Below are 23,088 nucleotides of genomic sequence, written 5' to 3' on the forward strand. Positions count from 1 at the left end.
ATGGCCGCGCCGGTGACCCGGCAGGTCAGCGGCTCCGCTCCGGCCCCGGCCCCGGCCTCCGCCGGCCCGGAACACTGGCAGCGCCTGGCGGCCGCCGTCGCAGAGCTCCCGGTACTGGACGCGGCGGGCAGGCTGGTGCCGTTTGGCGCGCTGTTCGCAGAGCGGCGGGCCGTGGTGGTGTTCGTGCGGGTGAGCGCGGCGGGCGGGCGCGGGACGGGGCGGGAAGGGGGCGGCCGCCCCGCGTCTGGGCCCGGAAGAGCTCGGCTGGGCCTGGCCCTCCACCCGCGGGCGGCCTAGCGAGGGCTGAGATTGCGGTGCGCACCTGAGACTTGGACCCTCCGGTTGACTCAGGTGATGCACAGCATCTCCTCTTGTTATGCCCAGTTCTTGGTGCCCCCAGTGACCACCAAGGAGAACCAAACACTTATGCAAAGGCAAGGAGCTTTATTTCGGGTTTAAGCTCAGACTCTTGACTTCACCTATGCAGTAGATCCCTTCAAGAGCCCTGAGCAGCAGGGGGACAGGTTATTTTTTTTTATTTATAGGGATTTGAACCAAGAAGTTGGGGAATGGTTACATGATAGGTAGATTTAAGTAGTAAATGCACTTGTATTTTTCTGATAGGCTTAGGATGCAGGGGGCCAGAGCTGGTGGGCAGGGGACTAGGGGAATTTCAAGCAGATTGGCTATGTGTGTTTGAGGAACTTAAACAACTTGTCGTATGACTATAGAAATGTATGGCATAAGCAATTTGTGATCATTTTTCAGTAACTGTTAAATTCTTATTTAAACCTTGCTGGGAAACAGAAACTTAGGCCTACTGGTGACTCTGAAGCCTGTCATGGCATTCCTCTGGTTCCTGAGTCCTTCAGTCTCTTCTAGATCCTGAAGGTGCCATGTTGCTAACTTGCCTTTCCCCCTTGTTGTGTTTCAGCATTTCCTGTGTTACATTTGCAAAGAATACGTGGAAGATCTGGCTAAAATCCCCAAGAGTTTCCTGCAAGTAAGTTTCCTGAGAGTGGGCGTCAGGGTCCTACTGCAGGGTATCCTTGGGAGGGTCGTTTGCCGTTGGTCCGGGAGCCTTCCCTTCTGCTGGCACATCTCTTCTGCCCCAGAGGCCCCCTGGATGTATTTCTGTCCTGATGTATTCGTGGTTACCCACCTGTGAAAGTACTGAATTGTAATGATTTTGATGTTGCATGGCAACCTTGTATTTACAAATATGTTGTATTTACATGATAATGCCCCAAAACAAAGGCTAGAGGTTGCTGACAATATGCAAATGGAATGTCTTTATTTAGTCACGCTACAAATAGTTGTTCATTATATGGAAATGCTAATATATTTTAAAGATATCATTTGTACTTGTTAATAAACTACAGGTTCGCTCCCTACTGATTTTCTTCAGGCATAGATAGGTTCCGCTCCAGATGAACTTTGTGAGCAAAGGCATTTGACATTTGTAAAACTAAGATCTGGTTCAGCACACTTTTCTTGGCTAGTTTGTGGGGGGAAAATGGTTTGTTCAGCCTGTCCTTTTATTCCTTTAGTTTATGAGGCAATGTTTTAATGCTGTTTTTTTAATTATAGGGTAATTACATTAGGGTATTAACATATTCAGCATCGGACATTTTTCATCATACAAAGAATGGGTTTCACTGTGACATTTTCATGCGCGTGGCATTATACTATATTTTTATTCACCACACTCATCTCTTGATGATCTCCTTCCTCCTTAAAATAGTCCTTTTCTGCTTTAAAAAATTGTTACTTTTATTTTTATTTATTTTTTTTTAAATTTTTTTTGTTGTTCATTTATTATTTACTTATTTGAGAGCGACAGACACAGAGAGAAAGACAGATAGAGGGAGAGAGAGAGAATGTGCGCGCCAGGGCTTCCAGCCTCTGCAGACGAACTCCAGACGCGTGCGCCCCCTTGTGCATCTGGCTAACGTGGGACCTGGGGAACCGAGCCTCGAACCGGGGTCCTTAGGCTTCACAGGCAAGCGCTTAACCACCAAGCCATCTCTCCAGCCCAAATTGTTACTTTTAGCTGGTATGGTGGCACTTAACTTTAATCCCAGCACTTGGAGGCAGAGGTAGGAGGATCACTGTGAGTTCAAGGCCCTGAGACTACATAGTGAATTTCCAGATTAGACTGGGCTACAGTGAGACCCTACCTCGAAAAAAAACCAATAAAATAAAATAAGTATAATATTTTTTAAAAAAAGAAAGAGGGCTGGGCGTGGTGGCACATGCCTTTAATCCCAGCATTTGGGAGACAGAGGTAGAAGGATCACTGTGAATTCAAGGCCAGCCTGAGACCCCATAGTAACTCCTAGGTTAGCATGGACTAGAGTGAGATTTTACCTTGGGGGGAAAAATGCTTTGGGGCTGAAGAGATGTTTAGCAGTTAAAGCACTTGCCTGCAAAGCCTAGGGACCTATGTTTGACTCCCCAGATCACACATGCATACAAGGTGGCACACGTGTATGAAGTTGACAGTGGCCAGGGGCCCTGGCATGCCCATTCTACCTGCCCTCTGCCTGTTTCAAATAAGTAAATAAATATTTTTAAAAAATTTAAAGAAAGAAAGGGTCTCAGTGCATGCACCACTTTGTGCATCTGATTTTACCTGGATACTGGGGAACTAAACGCCAGCCATGAGGCTGTACAAGCAAGCACCTTTAAGTGCTGAGCCACCCTCTACTTTGACACTGTATTGCATTACCCTGTCATTCCTTTCTCCATCTAGATCTCTTCCTCCTCTCTTTCCATCCCCTTTCTGCCCGCATCTACTACACGTGTATGTGTATGAATTGAAATCTGGATTCTGCACATGAGAGAGAGTATGCAATATTTTCCTGAGCCAGGCTTATTTTGCTTTACAGAATGCTCTTCAGTTCTTCCCATTTTCCTGCATATGTCATAATTTCCTTCTTTTCACATCTGGATCAAATTCTATTATGTATGTATACTACATTTTCTTTATCCACTAATCTACTGACTTGACAGCTGGGCTGGTTTTATAGCTCAGCTGTTGTGAATAGTGCAGCAATAAACATGCACACACATATACTTTAAAGAACATTTGAAGTCTCTTTCTGTGCTTTTGAAATATATAATACATTATTAACTATGGTCATTACACTGCAGTAGGTTCGTAGATAATTCTCCGTGTATTCACTGGAACTGTACCCTTGGGCAACTAACTCTACATTCTGCATTTCTCTTGCCCAGCCTCTGGTAACCACTGTTCCGTACGTCTATGAATTCTATATATATTATAAATGAGATCATGTAATATTGTCATTCTGTCCCTGGCATATTTCACTTAACTGGTTTATCATGTTGTCACAAATGACAAAATAAATCTGTGTTCATGGTTGAGCTATATCCCATTGGGAACCATGCTGTTCTTTATCCATTCAAACACTTAGGGGCACTTGGGTTGCTTCTGTGTCTCAGCTGGTGTGAACTGTGCTGCAATAAACATGGGAATGCAGTCTTCTCCTTGACATTCTGACCATACTGATTTCATTTCCTTTAGCTATCGATCCAGTACTGGGATTGCTAGAGCATATGGAATAGTTCTGTTTTTAATTTTTTTGGAGGAACCTCTACTGTTTTCATGAAAGCTTTACTAATACATATTCCCATCAACAGTGTAGAAGGTTCTCTGTTCTCCATATCACAAATACTTGCCTCTTATCTTTTAGATCAATAGCCATTTCTACTTGGATAAAGTGGTATTTCATAATTGTTTGAATTTGCTTTCCCCTACCCCTGAGACATTAGTGCTGTTGAGCATTTTTATCATATAGTTGTTGGCCATTGGTATGTCTTTTAAGATATTTCTCTTGCCGGGCGTGGTGGTGCATGCCTTTAATCCCAGCACTCGGGAGGCAGAGGTAGGAGGATTATCGTGAGTTTGAGGCCACCCTGAGACTCCATAGTGAATTCCAGGTCAGCCCGGGCTGGAGTAAGACCCTACCTTGAGAAACAAAAACAAAACAAACAACAAAAAAAAAGATATTTCTCTTCATGACCTTTGTCCATTTGTTTTTCAGTGCCAGGTATCAAATTCAGGCTCAAGTACATGCTAGGCAAGCTGCCTATCACTGATCCATATGTACAGGCCACCTTTGTCATTCCTTTAAATTGGGTTATTTTCTCACTATGAGGTTGTTTGAGTTCATTGCATTTTATGTATTTTAATCTAACATGTACAGTTTGCATATATTTTCTTTAACCCATAGGTCATATCTTGTTTCCTTGGCTATACAGAAGCATTTAACTCTAGACAACTATCTTTGTGTATTTTTTGCTTGGTTGCCATATTTTGGGGAAACTATCCAAGAAATCATTGTTTTTATATTTTTTAAAAAATTATTTATTGGGCTGGAGAGATGGCTTAGCGGTTAAGCGCTTGCCTGTGAAGCCTAAGGACCCTGGTTCGAGGCTCAGTTCCCCAGGTCCCACGTTAGCCAGATGCACAAGGGGACGCACGCGTCTGGAGTTCGTTTGCAGAGGCTGGAAGCCCTGGCGCGCCCATTCTCTCTCTCTCTCTCTATCTATCTTTCTCTCTGTGTCTGCCGCTCTCAAATAAATAAATAAAAAATTTAAAAAAAATTATTTATTATTTATTTGAGAGAGAGGCAGACAGAGAGAAATTGGGCATGCTGTAGGGCCTCCAGCCACTGCAGATGAACTCTAGATACATGTGCCACCCTGTGTATCTGGCTTTATGTGGATGCTGGGTAATTAAATCCAAATCCTTAGGTTTTGCAGGCAGGCGCCTTAACTGCTGAGCCATCTCTCCAGCACCCCATGAAATCATTGTTTAAAAGAAGTGTTGTAAAGCCTTTCTCTTAAGCTTTCTTCTAGCACTTAAAAGTTTTAGAACTTAGGTTTAATTCTTGAAATTCTTATGCAGCAAAAAAAAAATCTGAATCAATCACATATTTTAGCATATATATGTCTTTGCTTTGACTTACAATTTTGCTATATTCCATTTGTCTAGAAGTCTGTAGGTAGCATTACAATCTTTTTTTGAAAATTTTTATTTATATATTTGAGGGGGGGGTCAGGGAAAGAGAATGGCGCACCAGGGCCTCTAGCCAGTACAAACAAACTCCAGATATATGCACCACCCTGTGCATCTGGCTTACGTGGGTACTGGGGAATTAACCTGGGTTCTTAGGCTTCACCTCTCCAGCCCTGGCATTCAAATCTTTTGTTAGGTTAGGGGAAGGTGTAATTTCTAATAATACATACATGTCTTTTTTTTTTTTCTCCTAAAGGAAGCAAATGTCACCCTTATAGTAATTGGACAGTCTTCTTACCATCACATTGAGGTAAATATCTAGCAAATTGGGGAGGAAACTGAAAGGCCCAAGAATTCAGAGCCCAGAAATACTATCACGCTCCAAAGGGAGCTTAAGTGGACCCCTGCATACCTCAAACTCCAGGCTTTACTCTCTGTTAGAAGCAAGTAAAGAATCCCTCTTCTCATTATATCAGAGCCCGCTCCTAATATAAAACTAGGTAAAAAGGGCATGAGATAGCCCTAAAGGATGGGAAATGAGTAATAATATTTGGTTTCTGTAAATAGCCTGCACCATAAGCCTTAGTAGCCTGCACCATAAGCCGTAGCAGCCTGCCTCAGACCACCAAGGTCATAGGAGACTGATACCACACTCTGCTACTCCCACCCAAGGACCTGCGCAAATGCTGACCACCAAGGTCATAGGAGGCTGATTGGTCCACGAGGGGCTTGAACAAGTTAAACTAATTGGCTTAGAAACTATGGAGTGGCACAAACTAACTGGCTCGCACCCCATGGGCTCCTGATGTTAAAAAAAAAAATGATTGCTCTAATGCACAGGCTTTGTTAGAAACCCTATAAAAACTGTCCCGTTCCTGCATTTGGGGCTCTGCAGTCCTCTACCCCTGCGTGGTGTACGACTGTGGGCCCCAGCGCACTTGGAATAAAAATCCTCTTGCTGTTTGCATCAAGACCGTTTCTCGTGAGTGATTTGGGGTGTCGCCCCAGGCAGAGCGCGGGGTCCTCGTTCTGGGGGTCTTACAAAACATGTTAAATCTGTTTCAGATATAAAAATTGCATTAGTTGAGCCAGAGTATAGGTGAAATTGGCTGAAGTTAGTGTGTCATTACTTTGCTCTTATTTGTTCTAATAAAGATTTCAATCCTGCCTTTAGCCTTTCTGCAAACTGACTGGATATTCTCATGAAATTTATGTTGATCCTGGGAGAGAAATTTATAAAAGATTGGGGATGAAAAGAGGTGAAGAAGTTGTCTCCTCAGGTAAGATGTAACATGCCTCAAGGAAAAAAGACATAACGCTGTGTGTTTTCACACGTGTACATATAGGGATAGGGAAGTTGTTGTGGTTTTTTTTTGTTTGTTTGTTTTGCTTTTGTCATTATTGTGACAAAGCACTTGCAGAAGCAGCTTAAAGAAGGAAGGATTTCATTTTGCCTCATTTTGAGCAGATGCCATTTACCATGAGAAGGCATGGCATCAGGAGCTCGAGGTGACTGGTCACCCTGCATGTTTAATCACAGAGTGGAGAGAGATGAATTCTAGTGCTTAGTTTCCTCTTTTTCCTTTTTCTTTAGCTTGGGACCCTAGCTAAAAGGTGGTGATGCCTACATTCAGGGTCACCTTAGTACCTCAGTTAAATCTCTCTGGAAATACCTTTGCAGACATGCCCGGAGAATTTATCTTTTAGATGATTGTAAATCCTGTCACATTGACAGTGAAGATTTACCAACATAAGTCTCCCTTGTGTCAATTTGACACCCAAACATATCACTTTAAATTGTAACATTCCACCCCTGGCCTCTATAGGCAGTCTCTTAACTGTGAGCCTCTGTAAATTTTTTTAAAATTTATTTTATGAGTGTGTGTGTGAGAAAGAAAGAGTGACAGAGAATTAACTCTCCTGGGCCTCTAGCCACTGCAATTGGACACCAGATGCATGTGCTACCTTGAGCACATGCATCACCTTGTGTATCTGACTTATGTGGGTTCTGGGAAGTTGAACTTGGGTCCTTAGGCTTCATAGGCCAGCACCTTAACCACTAAACCATCTCTCCAGCCCCTGGTTTTTCTGAGACAGGGTCTTATTCTAGCTCAGGCTGACCTAGAATTCACTGTGCAGTCTCAGCCCAGCCTCAAACTCACAGCAATCCTCCTACCTCTGCCTCCCAAGTGCTGGAAGTAATGGCATGTGCCACCACACCCGGCTGTAAACTCTTTTTAAAAAGATAAATAGCCGGGCGTGGTGGTGCACACCTTTAATCCCAGCACTCGGGAGGCAGAGGTAGGAGGGTCACCGTGAGTCCAAGGCCACCCTGAGACTACAGAGTTAATTCCAGGTCAGCCTGGGCCAGAGTGAGACCCTACCTCAAAAAAAACAAACAAAAAAAAAAAATTAAAAATAAATAAATAAATACTTGTACTATATAGTGGTACAGATGAAACATTCCCATTTCAAAAAGGAGGAATGTGGGAAAAACAAGAAAAAACCAAAACCCAACCAAATTCTAGCTCCTTGTGTGGCATGTGGGCTTCAGTGAGCTTGGGCAGACTTGCTGATCCAGTTCTGCTGTCTACAGCACGTGTAACCTCTCTCCATCCCTGCAGTTTTCCTCAGTGGATGTCCCACAGTGCCGGTACCTTCAACGTCCTGGGGCCTCTGTTACATCTTGCTTCACCTTCAGAGCTTCACTGATAGCCCCTGGGTCTACTTGTAGGGGCTTGTACTCTGCCTCACATTGCCTGCCTTTAGCAGCTTTGGAGAACTTTGGTGTTAGCCTCTATGGTCTGCAACCCTTGAATTCTGCATGCCTAACCAAACCAGCACCATGTGGCAACTATTCTAATTACTTTTACATTGCTGGAATAGTACACATGACCCAAAGTAGCTGGTGGGAGAAAAGTTTATTTTGGCTCACAGTCTGGAGAGGAAGCTCCATGATGGCAGGGAAAGGATGGTAGAGCAGAGTCTGGGCATCACCTCTTACCCCAGCAGGTGAAAAATAGCAAGAGTGAGCTGAGCTCTGTCCAGGAGAAGAAGCTGGCTATAATACCTCTCACTCTAGCCCATCAACATAACCTTCTCCAGTAAGGCTCCACCTCCCAAATTGCCACCAGCTGGAGACCAAGCATTTAAAACACATGAGCTTATGGGGGTGTCTAATTAAAACTGCCACAGCAACACTGCCAGATTCTGCTGTCAGCTTAACATGTAGTCTGGCTCCCTTCTGTCACAGCTGGCGTGACCTCTGTACTTGGCAGATTGAACCTACTGAGACCTTTCCCTAGGCAGTTATTTTTGAGCAGAGAACCTCTTCAGCAGCATTCTCAGTTTCAGCCCTCTTCTTTCAAATGCATTTGCATTTTCACAAGTTGGAGACTTCACTGGGTAGAGTCTTACCCTCAGGATGTCTTTCCTGTGGTTCCAGTGAATAGGTCCCTTTAGTGACACTAATCTCTTTAATAGCTATAGCTGCTTTCCCTATACCTGTCTTGTCTGTATCTTTAAGCTCGTTCCTTTCCTTGCCAAGCTGGGTGTTTTTTATCTTTTCTGCTTTTTGTCACTGTAGAGCTGAGTAGGTGTAGTGAGCAGTAATGGTTACAGCCTACAGGTCATGAAATTTCCTCCAACAAGCAACTTAGTCCTTTACTCTTGAATTGAGCTTCTCTCAAATTATCAGGCATAGGCAGAATGTAGCCAGATTTTCTTTTGCCAGATTATAGCATGAATGGCCTGTAGTCCACTTGCAGACAGAATCCTTGTTCTCCTCTGAAACTCCATGAGCCTGACGTCTATTAACTGCATTTCCTTCAGCATTCTGGTCATCTAAAGTCCCACCAACATATCCCACTAAGCTCTGCTTGCAGCATTCTAAGACTTCTCTGGGAGGACCCTTCTATGCCATGGCAAGTGACATGAGGCTGTTGGCAAAGCTATGCTGAGTTGACACAAATGAGTTGCAGAGAAATTTTTTTAAATATTTTATTTTCATTTATTTGACAGAGAGAAAGAGGGAGGGAGAGAGAGAATGAGTGTGCCAGGGCCTCCAGCCACTGCAAACGAACTTCAGACATAGTGTGTCACCTTGTGCATCTGACTAACGTGGGTGCTAGGAAATCGAACCTGGGTCCTTTGGCTTTGCAGGCAAACACCTTAACCACTAAGCCATCCCTCCAGCCCCAGAGAAATGTTTTCAGTCTGATCCCATTTTGGTGAAACCAGAAGCCTATTTCATAAACGTAAAGGTGTGTGTGTTGGAAAGAGTTTCATTTATTTATTTATTTGGAGATAGAGAATAAGAATGGGTGTACCAGGATCTCTTGTCACTGTAAACAAACTCCAGATGCATGTGCCACTTTGTGCATCTCGCTTTACATGGGTAGTGGGGAATTGCAACTTTGCCTTTAACCACTGAGCTCTCTCTCTAGCCCCGAAAAAAGGTTTTAAAATGGACTACAGGGCGGGAACGATGGCTTAGTGACTAAGGTGCTTGCCTGCAAAGTCTAAGGACCCATGTTGAACTCTCCAGATGTCACATAAACCAGATGCACAAGTTGATGTAAGTGCAAGGTCACACATGCACACAAAGTAGCACATGTGTCTTCAGTTAGAGTGCAATGGTTGTAGGTCCTGGCGCATCAGTTCTTTTGCTCTTATAGTTTTGTGTTTTTTGTTTTTGTTTTTGTTTTTTTTTTTATGGCTGAGGTAGAGCCAGGCATGGTGGCATATACCTTTAATCCCATCACTGAGAAGTCAGAGGTAGGAGGATCATTGTGAGTTCTAGGCCAGCCTGCAACTACGGCGTAGTGAATTCCAGGTTAACCTGAGCTAGCATGAGACCCTACCTCGAAAAACAAAAACACAACAAAAAAAGCTGAGGTAGAATTGCTCTAAGTTCAGGGCCAACCTAGACTACACTGTGGCAGAGTCATGTGTGGTGACATACACCTACCATCCCAGCACTTGGAAGACTGAGGTAGAAGGATTGCTTTGAGTTCAAGGCCGGCCTAGGCTAGGATGAGACCCTGTGTCAAAACAAAAGGAGGAAGGGGAAAGGAAAAGGGAGAAAATTGGTGCTTCTCCTCTCTCTCCCCACAATGCTTCAACCCAACCCAACATTTGTACTTCTTTTTAAAAAAAAAAAAACAAAACTTTTTTTGTTGATTATTTTTATTTATTTATTTGAGAGCAACAGAGAGAGAGAATGGGCACACCAGGGCCTCCAGCCTCTGCAAACGAACTCCAGACGCGTGCTCCCCCTTGTGCATCTGGCTAACGTGGGTCCTGGGGAATCGAACCTCTAACCGGGGTCCTTAGGCTTCACAGGCAAGCGCTTCACCACTAAGCCATCTCTCCAGCCCTACATTTGTACTTCTTGTGAAGATGTTTTACTGACTTCTGTTGCTACTAGAAAAACAATGTTAAGTTCACATGCTATAGTACTATGGCATTGGCTCCTCCATGTCCTTTAACTGGAAACATCCCACTTAAGGGGCCAGAGAGATGGCTCAATGGTTAAGGGGCTTTCCAGCAAAGCCTAATGACCCAGATTTGATTCCCCAGTACCCATATAAACCAGACGCACAAAGTGGTGCATGTATCTGGAGTTCGCTTGCAGTGTCTAGAGGACCTGGCATGCCCATATTCTCTCTCCCTCTCTCTCTGAGGGTTGTATGTGGGGGGGGGGGGCAGTTCTCTCTCTGCTTACAAATAAATAAAATATGTAAATGGCTGGAGAGATGGCTCAGCAATTACGGCAGTTGCCTAAAAAAACCTAGCAATTTGGGTTTGATTCCCCAGTACCCACATAAGTCAGGTGCACAGTGGTACATGCATCCGGAGTTTGTTTGTAGTAGCTGAAAGTCCTGGTGCACCCATTCTTTCTCTTTCTCTCTTCTCTCTATTTCTCTCTGCTTGTAAATAAGTAAATAACACTTAAAAATACTTATTTAAGATGTGTATATCATGCTTAGTCCAAATACTTCAAGCAGAAAGAATTGCTTCTTTCCTTGGACTTGACTAGTCCCTGTGCTTCACTGTATGCCTTGCTACTGGACATGAGGTGGCTAGCCATAGCAAGAGTTAGATGAGGAGGTTGGTGTTTACTCACATTAGGTGACTGGCTCTTATGCCAGGAGTTAGATGAAAAGTCTGCCATTTATTCACTGTAGGTAAGTAGTTAGTAGTGGGTGTTAGAGGAAGAGTTTGATGTTTATTCAAATTCATAATGTTCCCTATCCTTGTAATTAACCTTAGTAAATTTTAGCTAACCTGGAGGGGTTTTTTTGTTTGTTTGTTTTTTCGAGGTAGGGTCTTACTCTAGTCCACGCTGAACTAGAATTCACTATGTAGTAAAAATTCCAGGTCAGCCTGAGCTAGAGTGAGACTTTACCTCAAATTAAAAAAAAAGGGTGGGGGCTGGAGAGATGGCTTAGCAGTTAAGTGCTTGCCTGTGAAGCCTAAGGACCCCGGTTCGAGGCTCGGTTCCCCAGGACCCACGTTAGCCAGATGCACAAGGGGGCGCACGCGTCTGGAGTTCGTTTGCAGAGGCTGGAAGCCCTGGCGTGCCCATTCTCTCTCTCTCCCTCTATCTGTCTTTCTGTGTCTGTCTCTCTCAAATAAATAAAAAATTTAAAAATAAAAAGTGTTTAAAAAAAAAAAAAAAGCCAGGCATGGTGGCGCACACCTTTAATCCCAGCACTCGGGAGGCAGAGGTAGGAGGATTGCTGTGAGTTCGAGGCCACCCTGAGACTCCATAGTGAATTTCAGGTCAGCCTGGGCTAGAGTGAGACCCTATCTTGAAAAAACAAAATTAAAAAAAAGTTAAAAAAAAAAAAGTTCTAGGGCTGGAGAGATGGCTTAGTGGTTAAGCACTTGTCTGTGAAGCCTAAGGACCCTGGTTCAAGGTTCGATTCCCCAGCACCCATGTTAGCCAGGTGCACAAGGGGGCGCACCCATCTGGAGTATATTTGCAGTAGCTGGAGGCCCTGGTGCGCCCATTCTCCCTGTCTCTCTATCTGTCTCTTTCTCTCTCTCTCTCTGCCACTCTCAAATAAATAAATAAAAATGAACAAAAAAAAATGAAAAAAAGTTCTAATAATCAGACAGAAGGAAGGGGAGGCCTCATGGAGACTAATCTGAGCTGCTTGTGGGGCTGTGTCCTTTCACCACCGTTTTGAAAGAGAGCAATCTAAACTTTATTAAAACGATGTGAACTAGCCGTTGTTCTCGCCCCTGTCTTTAGCATAGGGACTGTCAGCCATTCAGATTGCAAACCATACTCTTCGGTTCACTGTTTGCATGTGCTGCAACGGTCCTGCATGTGTAAGGTGTGCTCAACATTTAGCACTTTAGATGCAAACTGTGAGTGTCACTTTAGTAACACCTCATTCATTGGCACAGTAAAGATACTGAATGCAAATCAAACAATTTAAACCAAATACATGCTTGTAATTACAAGAGGGTAATATTTAAATCTTTTCAATTCCTTTAATTTTATGTTCCATATTTACATAAAATGGACAGTATAGTCACATATAGCTGTGTTTATATTATATATGTGAAGTTATATACATTAAATATTATGTAAGCTATTAACATGTAAGTGTGAGGTGTATGTGAAAACAACAGAGGCTCAAATACCCATGCTGTGAGACCACAGTTGTAGAAATGGGAGTGTTGCTGCCAGCTTTGCATTGCTGGACAAGCATCCGTCCAGAAGGAACTTATGGAAGAAGGGGTTTGTGTCAGCCTTACAGACTCCAAGGGAACACCACCAGTGGTAGAAGAAGCTGGCCCATTTCCATAGATAAACAGAGATACCATCAAACAGCCAAAGCTCCAAACTGCTCTCCACCTACCTTTGGGCTGCACTCCAAGATCATCCCCAGTGACATGCCCCTGAAGCAGGGGTCTGCCTGCTAGGGGTGCAGGTTACGAGTTCAGTTTTAATAAAACACTCGAGTCTATGGGGCTGTCCATTCAAACTGTCACATTCAAACTACAGCAGGCGGCACCTATAGACCAAGGAGTCAAAGGGGAAGGAGAGGAGCCAAAGAAGACTGCTGCGGCTCAGGGTCAGAAGGCCTCAGAGGTTGGGGGGGGGCGGATCCACAAGCCAGAGGCTGCATATGGTGGGTCTTGTCCGGACACAAGCTGGCTAGGAAGTGAGAGATGAGGGGAGGCCTCACTGAGTTCCCATGTTGGTCAAGCATTAGATCCCAGGCTTCCCATCCTGCCACACTCCTGTTGCCTTGTCACTGCTTGTGTGGCAAAGCCTCCGTGGAACCCACAGGATGGGGTCTGGCAAGCCTCCAGATTCTGACCACAGGGAGATGACTGGAGGGTGTGGCACCCAGAGCTGGCATACAGGCTCTGCACCCTCCCATGCCCTGCTCCATGTATCTCTTCTGTGTTTAAAAATATATATTTCATTTTTATTTATTTCAGAGGGTACAGGCAAGAGAGAAAGAGAGAGAGAATGGGCACGCCAGGGCCTCCAGCCACTGCAAAAAACACTTCAGACACATGTGTTTTACTTGGGTCCTGAGGAATTGAACCAGAGTCCTTTGGCTTTGCAGGCAAGCACCTTAACTACAAAGAGCCATCTTTCCAGCATTTTTTTTTTTTTTTTTTTTTAGGTAGAGTCTCACTGTAGTTCAGGTTGACCTGGAATTCACTATGTAGTTCCATGCTGGCCTTGAACTCAGTGATCCTGCTACCTTAGCTTCTTGAGTGCTTGGATTAAAGGCATGCACTACCACGCCAGCTGTGCAGTATTCTCTCTAGTAAACAATCAATGTTGAGTGACTGTTTTCCTGAGTTCTGAGTCATGCAAGAAAATTAACTGAACCCAAGGTGGGGATTATGGGAACCCCAAATGATAGCTAATCACAATCACAGGATAAACCATATGGGGTTTCTGTCCAATATCTTATTGGGGGGCCAGTCTTGAAAACTTAGTCCTCCACCTGTGGAGCTGACATTGCCTTCTGGTAGTGTCATGATTCAACTGAATTAGGGAATACCCCGCTGGTTGTCACTACAGAATGGATTGCTGGCTTGGCCTGTGGAGAAACAGCCCCAGGCTGCATTGGGAGATGGCAGTAGGAGAAGGAAGCTGAATTTGAGTCAGGTTTTTTTTTTTATTTGTTTGTTTGTTTGTTTGTTTGTTTGTTTTTTGAGGTAGGGTCTCACTCTAGCTCAGGCTGACCTGGAATTCACCATGTATTCTCAGGGTGGCCTAGAACTCTTGGTGATCCTTTTACCTCTGCCTCCTGTGTGCTAGGATTAAAGGTGTGTACCACCATGCCCAGCTTTTTTTCTTTCTTTCTTTCTTTTTTTTTTTTTTTTAGAGAGAGAATGAAAATGAATTAAGTGGGCATACCAGGGTATCTTGCCACTGCAGACAAACTTCAGCTACATGGGCTGCTTTGAGCATTTGGCTTTGCATGGATACTGGGGAATTGAACCTAGGCCATTAGGCATTGTAAGCAAGTGCCTTTAACTGCTGAGTCGTTTCCCTAGCACCAAGTCAGTTTTTTTTTTTTTTAAATACAGTTATTAAAGTGAAAGTAATAAAAGCAAGACATAAATATGGCAAGGATAGGTTAAAAAGTTAATTATAAGAATAGTAAAGAGCCAGGTGTGGTGGTTCATACCTTTAATCCCTGCATTCAGGAGGCTGAGATAGGACTGTGGGGAGTTCAAGGTCAGCCTAAGCTACTGAGTTCCAGGCTAGGGTTAGCTTGGAATAGAATGAGACCCTGCCTCAAAAAGGGGGGGGGGGGGGCTAGTAAAAAGACCTGAGTTTCTGTGCTCAGAAGGTGTGGAATTGAAGTGTCACTATGAGAAAAGAGATGGGGGGATGGGGTCTGGAGAGATGGCTCAGCAGTTAAGGTGTCTGCCTATAAAACAGGTTCAATTCCCCAGTACCCACATAAAACCAGATGCACAGAATAGCACATGGATCTGGAGTTCTCATTTCCTTTCTTTTTCTGTCTCTCTCTTGCTCTCTTCTTACAAATAAATAAATAAAATATTAAAAACAAACAACACTGACAGACCAGCTAGGAAAAGTGGACCCTCGTCTCAGTAGTATAACATAACAGGGGTATTTATTTTAAATTTCAAGAATGTGTGTATTTGAATGCCGAGTCTCCAGGCAGCACTTCCAAAACCCATACTCCTTCCACCCGGGGTTTCATCACTTCCACACAAGCCGTCCAAGAATGTAGAGAATCACTGGTGGGAGGTTCTAGGAGCTTGGTCTGAAAGCTCCCATTTCATCACTGGTTAGAATATAGACACGTGCCACCCTGAGTGTGAGAAAAACAGAAAAATGCAAGTTAGCCATGGGCCCAGGAGGAGGAAAAGGGAGCCAGGAGTATAGCTCAGTTGGTAGAGTGCCTAGGATATAAAGCCTGGTTCCATCCCGAGCACTGCATCAACTTGGCATGGAGGCACATTCCTGTAGTCCTAGCACGCAGAAAGTGGAGGCAGGAAGATCAGAAGTTCAAGGTCATTCTCAGCTACATAGCAATTTTGAGGCCAGCCTGGGATACTGAGACTGTGTCTCAAAAAAATAAACAAAAACAAAAACAAAACCATATAATATAGAATAATATAGCGAGCACAAAGGAGTGAGGAAAGGAGGAAGGTGTTTTTGACCAACAACAAACATTTAAAAGTCTATGCCACAATATGTCTTGAAAAGGAGTACACTTTATAGCTGCCTGATAAGTATAGGAGAGAGGTAAAATAAAACGGAGATGGAAATACTATAATTTTGAAAATCTGTAGATAACACTTTTCTGTGGCAGACAATTGATGTCATTACCTGTTTAAAATTTTTATTTGTATGTGTGTGCATGCCAGGGTATCTTACCACTGCAAACTAATGCCAGATGTATGTGCCATGTTTTTGCATCCAGCTTTATGTGGGTGCTGGGAAATTGAACCCAGGATGGCAGGCTTTGCGAGCAAATGCCTTTATTTGCTGAGCCATCTCTCCAGCCCCCTCACTGCTTCTGTAGGGCAGTTGCTCTCAACTCAGATGTGTGTCATTGTCCAGAGACATGTTCACTTGTCAGACTTGGTGAACAGTGTTATTGGCAGTGAGTGGGTGTAGAAGGCAAGGGTGTTACTAAGGGCCTTACATTGCTGTAGACAAAGGATTGCCTGGGCCAAAACAGCAGTGGAACGTTAAGAAGCCATTGTTGGGAGGATGAAGAAACAGGTGCAAATTCAGTGCTGTGCTTTACATTGCTGAGTGTGGAAAGCACAATGTAGCATAATAAAGGTGGTTCCCTGAGCACGCTCAGGTAATTTTAACAGCTCAACGGGATGTACATCAAACATCTAAAGAAGCTCTCACTGTTTCAGGACAGAGCCCCCATGTAAAATCGAACCTGCTCTCGGGAAGCCTGCAAAGCCTGTGGCGGGCAGTGACGGGCCCTCTTTTTGATTTCCAAGGTGACCCAGCTCAGCAAGGTGGAACCCTCATTTTGGGTCCAGGTGAGCATCAAGGCCCAGATTACATTCTTGTGCCTTCTGCAAGTTCATAGGTCATGTGTTTTACAAGTCCAAAGACTGCTCATTCTAAGACAGATACCATATGACAGTGGGAAACCTGACTTAGTAGCATGTCATACTTCAGTAAGGGACAGTCTGTCCTAGTGGGGCGTCACGCTGCAGTGAGGGACAACCTGCCCTAGTGGGGCATCACGCTGCAGTGAGGGACAACCTGCCCTAGTAGAATATCACACTGAAATAATCTTTGTTTCCAGAGGCTTCTGTGTTTTGATGCCTGAGTTTCATGAGTTTTCTTATCATTCCATGCCTGAGCAGGACAGGGACTTGGGACAGAAAAGTTAGTTGTCAGCTGCTGATTGGTACAGGTTATGCTCATTAAGGTTAGCTGGAGCGGGGTGTGGTGATGCATGCCTTTAATCCCAGCACTCAGGACGCTAAGGTGGGGGGATCACCATGAGTTTGAAGCCAGCAAAGTGCTACAGAGTGAGTTCCAGGTCATCGTGGGTTAGAGTGATACCCTACCTTGAAACAACCAACCAAACACAAAAGCTCAGGGGAGACTGAGGGTGTTATTTCAGTAGGAGAGCACACACTAGCATACATGAGGCCCTGTGTTCAGTGCCCAGCACCAAAACAAATAAATGTATAAACAGCTCGCTGGATTTCTGATTGCTATAAGAAAAGTGGCTGAAGTGACTTAAGTGGGGAAGAGTTGGTTCGGGCTCACAGTTTGAGGATACCATTAAGCCTGGTGAGGAAGGCAGCGTGTGGTGTGGCGTGAGGCTGCTTGCGCACATCTCATCAGACCAGGAAGCAGAGAGCAATGAATACTAGTGCTCAGCTCTCTTCTCCTTTTTCCCTTTATATATATATTTTTTAATTTTAATTTTAATTTATTTGACAGAGAAAGAGAATGGGCATGCTAGAGCCTCCAGCTGCTGCAGACGAACTCCACACACGTGTGTTCCCTTGTGCATTTGGCTATCGTGGGTCCTAGGGAATTGAACCTGGGTCTTTTGGCTTTGCAGGCAAACGCCTTAACTGCTAAGCCATCCCTCCAGCCCTCTTTTTCCCTTTTTATTCAGTCCACAACCCAGCCCATAGGGTGGTGCTACCCACATAGAAGGTGGGTCTTTCTGCCTTAGCTAACTCTCTGTGGAAACACCCTCTGGTTCCTGAAAAGATGTGTCTCATGAATGCCTGAGGCAGTTCTTTGTTCATTTTAGACATGGTCTCACTTTGTAGTCCAGGCTGGCCTAGAACTTAACTATGGAACCCAGATTGCATTACAACTCATGGAGATCCTCCTCCCTTGGCCTCCTGGGTGCTGGGATTATAGGTCTGAGCCATCATACTTGGCTCAGCCATAGGTATAGAATTCAAGGTGACAATCAAAATTGCCAACACTTTCTTTTTGACAATAAAGAATCTTTCTAGTTATTTATTTATACTTAACAAAAGTAAGAGACTTGCCCAGTGTCAGAAAGCAAGTCAGTGTCAGGGCAGCTCATTCAGTGGAAGTGTTGGGCACCACATGTTAGTAATGACTACATTGATTTTCTCGGCTGCTGAGATGCCCCAGGCTTCTCTGCTGCACGTGGAGAGCTGACTCTGTCATGTTCAAGTTCTGCAAGAGGCCCAAACAACACATATGGCAGGACCAATAAGTCCCTGTGACATGGGATCATTTTTCTTGGTTCTTCCTCATTACTGTTGAGGCTGCTAGTGAGCACACCTGCCGAGTTAGAAAACTAGCACTAAGCACTTCCACAAATTCTGGATTTCTAGAAGGAAGCCTTCAGGAGAAGGATTTCGACTGCTGTCATTTTTTGCAGCTGGCACACTGGCTACCATTTTTTCCTCTGTTTCACAGAATTAGATTAGTTTAAAAAGAAGCCCTTCTTTGATGTTTTTTAATTAATTATTTTTTATTTTATTTTATTTTATTTTATTTTATTTTATTTTATTTTATTTTGGGTTTTCGAGGTAGGGTCTCACTCTAGCCCAGACTGACCTGGAATTCACTATGGAGTCTCAGGTATGAGGGAATTTTTTTGAAGCCAGTGATTTATTCTATTACATATGTTTAGGAGACAGATGTGTTTTTCCAGCTTGGTATCTTAACTTAGTTCTGTAGTCTGCCTGACAGGACTCTTTATTTAATGATGTTTAATAAACTCTATAATTTAAGGATCCTTCTCCCTTGGATCTCATAGACCACTAAGTAATCATATCCTTGTCATATTTTATTGCCGTAATGCAAAATTATTACAGCACTGTATAGAGAATATAATGCACTCCCAGTAATTAATTTCTCCCTCTGAACTAATTGGAAGTTGGAAAGCTCCTTTATTTTAAGCAGTAAGTCCAACGACTAGTACTTAAGTCTTCTTCTTCTCTTCTAGGTAACATCATCCATTTTATACACCGTGATAGGAATAGGTTGGATCACAAGCCCATAAACTCTGTGTTACAGCTTGTAGGAGTTCAGCACGTGAACTTTACAAGCAGACCCTCCATTATCCATGTGTGACTCGACACTGAATCTGCCTCTTGTCCTGGAAATGTGTCTTCACTGCAAGGTGTCACAGCTCTGTTCAGTGTCTCACCTGCTCGCCCTTCCCAGCCCTTGATGTGTAATGAACACAGAGAGTACCTGTTGTCAAAAATGTGATACACATTTAAATATTTTTGTCTGTGTGTGTGAGCACATGTATGTGTATAGGTGTATATGCACATTGTACGTGTGTGTAGGCCAGGGGCTGATACTGGATGCCTTCTTCAGTCACTTTCTACCTTATTTTTTTTCTCAATTTTTTTTAAAATTTTTATTAACATTTTCCATGATTATAAAAAGTATCCCATGGTTCTCTACCTTATTTTTAACAAAACAGAATTTCACCAATTATGAACCCAGATCTCACCAATTTGGCTAGCATATCTAGCCAATTTGTCCCAGGGTTCTACCTGTCTCTGCCTCTCCAGTGCTGGGATTGCAGGTTGTAGCTGCCATGCCCTTTATTTACATGGGCTCTAGGGATCTGAACTCAGGTCCTCATGTTTACATGGCAAATGATTTTACTGACCAAGCCATCTTCACCATTTCTAAAGTTTATACATTTTTATGGCTTTTGCAGTTTTATACCAAATAATTATAGAAAACATTTTAATACTTATAACATTATGAATACCATTTTATATATAGTAAATCCATTCAATAAAAGAATTTTTGGCAATTGAACTGTATAAAGGGAAGGCAAGGTCAGATATGATGGTGCATAGCTATAATCTTAGGCTTAGCTTGAGGCAGGAGGCCAGTTCGAGCTCCACACAGTGAGACCTTGCCCCAGAAAAACAGTCAGTCATCAAACAGTGAAAGAGAGGGAAGAATGAAGGGAAGGGAAAGCCACTCAAGACCATTTTATTCAGTTAAAGAAAAAAATTTGTAGTATAACCACTTTTTAAAAATATTTTTGTATGCTTAGAAAAGACGAAATGATACACCGTGTGTGTGCAGGGTGATGACAGGTGTTTTTGCTCTTCCAAACTTCACAGTACTTCACCTGTTCTCTGGTGAGCCTGAGTGACTTGCCTGACCAGAATGGTCTTGAAAGGGCCAACACCTGCCTACAGAACTCTCCCGCAGGGAGCGGAGTGCCCAGGTTGAACTTCCATTGTGTTTGCGCTAATGAAACCTCAAACATCTCACAGCCACTGGCCCAGAGCTCCTGCACACTACACACCCACCACCCAGTTCACTGGGAGTTACTGATGGAGTGAGGAGGGTCGAAAAAAATACTATGGGGTTTTGTTTTAAAAGTTCTCATGCCTTGTACGGTGTGGTGGCGCACGCCTTTAACCCCAGCACTTGGGAGGCAGAGGTAGGAAGATATCTGAGAGTTTGAGGCCAGCCTGGGACTACATAGTGAGTTCCAGGTCAGCCTGGGCTAGAGATCCTACCTCGAAAAATAAAAAAAGTTCTCATGCAAGCTGGAGAGATGGCTTAGTGGTTAAGGTGCTTGCCTGCAAAGCCTAAGGACCCAGGTGTGATTCCCCAGTACGTATGTAAGACAGATGCACAAGATACAGCATGCATCTGGAGTTCATTTGCAGTAGCTAGAGTCTCTGACGTGTCCATTCTCTTTATCTGCCTCTCTCTCTCAGAAGAGTAATAAATTTTTTTAAGTTCTCATGCACACAGAGTACATACTCTAATCACTGAGCTAATCCTCTAGCCCTGACCATATTTTATTATTATTATTATTATTATTATTATTATTATGGTTTGTTTGTTTTTCAAGGTCGGGTCTCACTCTAGCCCAGGCTAATTTGGAATTCACTGTGTCATCTTAGGGTGGCCTCAAACTGATGGTAATACCTTTTTACCTCTGCCTCCCAAGTGCTGAGATTAAAGGTGTGTGCCACCATGCTCTGCTTTTTTATTTTTAACCATTTTTATTTATTTATTTGCAAGCAGAAAGAGAGAGAATAGGTGTGCCAGTGCAAACATACTCAAGATGCATGCTGCACTTGGTGCACTTGGCTTTATGTGGGTTCTGGGGAATTGAACCCAGGTTGTTAGGCTTTATAGGCAAGTGCCTTAACCACTGAACCATCTTTCCGGCACTTATTTTTATTTTTAATTAGCATACAAAGTAGTAGGTTTCATTATGTCATTTTCATATATAATCTGTTTTTGTTGATCATCCTCTCCCTCATCCCCTGATCCGCCTGTGCTTCTGCCTCTGAAATTTATGTTCATACCCCGTGTGTTCTGTTAGTCACTCCCTCCTCTTCAAACTGCCTTTTCCCATCTTAGGACCGAACTTATTTTAAATAACTAAAATGAACTCCTAGTATATACAAAGGACTTTTTTTTCAGTTTTGAATTATTTTTTCTTACTGACAGCTTCTATACTTATAGCCAATAAACCATGATAATTCGCTCCCCTTCACTTTCCCCTTCACAACTCTATTCTCCATTTTATCCCCTTCTCTCCATTAGTCTCCAAAGGATTTTTTATTTTTTATTTTTTTTTATTTTTTTGGTTTTTCGAGGTAGGGTCTCACTCTAGCCCAGGCTGACCTGGAATTCACTATGGAGTCTCAGGGTGGCCTTGAACTCACGGCAATCCTCCTACCTCTGCCTCCCAAGTGCTGGGATTAAAGGCGTGCGCCACCACGCCCAGCTTCCAAAGGATTTTTAAGAATTATTTAAATTTTCAAAACTTTGTAACTTGTGTCTAATCTGGTAGCTGGGTCACAACCCATGCCTGTTTTCCAAGTACTCAGGAGGCAGAGACAACAGAAGTGTTCTCTGGAGACCAGCCTGGGCTATAGAGTGAAACAATGTCTCAAAAGAAAACCAAACAAAAAACATGCACTGTGGCTTGGATGGACATTCCTAGACAGCACTTTTTCTTACCCTCTAGTTGCTTTTTTAGAGAACTATTGTCATATTGGACTTTTCTAGGCTCTTACTCTTTTGGGGAATGTCTCTGGTAATCCTGATAAAAAGTATCACAGAATCAAAATATTGGTTATTATTAGCAACTGCAATACTGCTATGAACTTAGGATACTTATATGGAAAGCACATGAAAGTCACAGAACTATATATTCAATGTATTTTCATCAGTATGTACACAGTCACATTCTTAGTCAATAAAAATGAAAAATTTCAGAACAAACTTTTGTGCTCTTTTTGTTTGTGGTATTTTTGTAGTTGTTTTGTTTTGCAGGCTCAGGCACTCCCTATATAGCAGGCTAGCCTTGAACTCTCAGTCCTCCTGCCTCTCTTCCCAAGTGCAGAGGTTGTAAGTGTGTGTCACTACACCCAGCCTGCACTATCTTAACATAAGAGATCACGGAGATGCCTTTGCCAGCTTTACCCAAAATTATACAATGGCAAGTGTCCACATTTTTTCTGGATGAATAAATGCTCTTCATGTGCCTTCGCAGCTACCTAAGAATAGCACAGGTGAGTTGTAAACAAGTGTATTTAATACCTGAGCATAGCTGGATTTGGTGGCGTGTGCCTGTAGTTGAGATACTTGGGAGGCTGGGGCTCGAGGATCACGGGAACCAGGATCTCAGGACAGCACTGTGTGTACATGTGCTGTGTGAACTGTATGAGCATAGCTGCATACCTGCAAATCCAGTCATATGCTAGACTCGACATTCTGAAACATGCCCTGTGAAATAGAGAAATAGCACATAAAACAATGCTGCTCCTGGAGAGATGGCTTATTATTGAAGAGTGCTCACTGCTTAAGCATGAAGGTCTCCTGGGCCAGAGACCTCTGAGTTAATGCCCAGAAACCATGTCAAAAAAGGAAAAAAGGAGCCAGGCATGGTGACACACGACTTTAATCCCAGTGCTTGGGAAGCAGAGGTAGGAAAATCACTGAATTTGAGGCCACTTTGAGACTGCATAGTGAATTCCAGGCCAGCCTAGGCTAGTGTGAGACTACCTCAAACAGCAGCAACAAA

At 43.4% G+C, this 23,088-nt stretch overlaps 1 protein-coding gene across 3 annotated transcripts; it reads left to right on the top strand.

Annotated features, from left to right (window-relative positions):
- Positions 1-20,479, top strand: Prxl2c (peroxiredoxin like 2C). 3 transcript variants are annotated; one of them, XM_045142945.1, is made up of 6 exons: positions 1-189; positions 935-1,003; positions 5,304-5,357; positions 6,222-6,327; positions 16,448-16,579; positions 19,003-20,477. In XM_045142945.1, exons 1-6 carry the CDS (start codon positions 1-3, stop codon positions 19,128-19,130), a joined length of 678 nt encoding a protein of 225 aa, XP_044998880.1. In that variant the 3' UTR covers positions 19,131-20,477. The 3 variants fall into 3 exon arrangements, 2 of the variants coding, with proteins under 2 accessions (XP_044998880.1, XP_044998881.1); XR_006635731.1 differs by having other exon boundaries at positions 16,453-16,579; positions 19,003-19,137; XM_045142946.1 differs by lacking the exon at positions 16,448-16,579 and having other exon boundaries at positions 19,003-20,479.
- Positions 20,480-23,088: the final 2,609 nt, after the last annotated feature.

The sequence above is a fragment of the Jaculus jaculus genome, chromosome 2, assembly GCF_020740685.1.
Source record: "Jaculus jaculus isolate mJacJac1 chromosome 2, mJacJac1.mat.Y.cur, whole genome shotgun sequence".
In the NCBI taxonomy this organism is placed as follows: Eukaryota; Metazoa; Chordata; class Mammalia; order Rodentia; family Dipodidae; genus Jaculus; species Jaculus jaculus.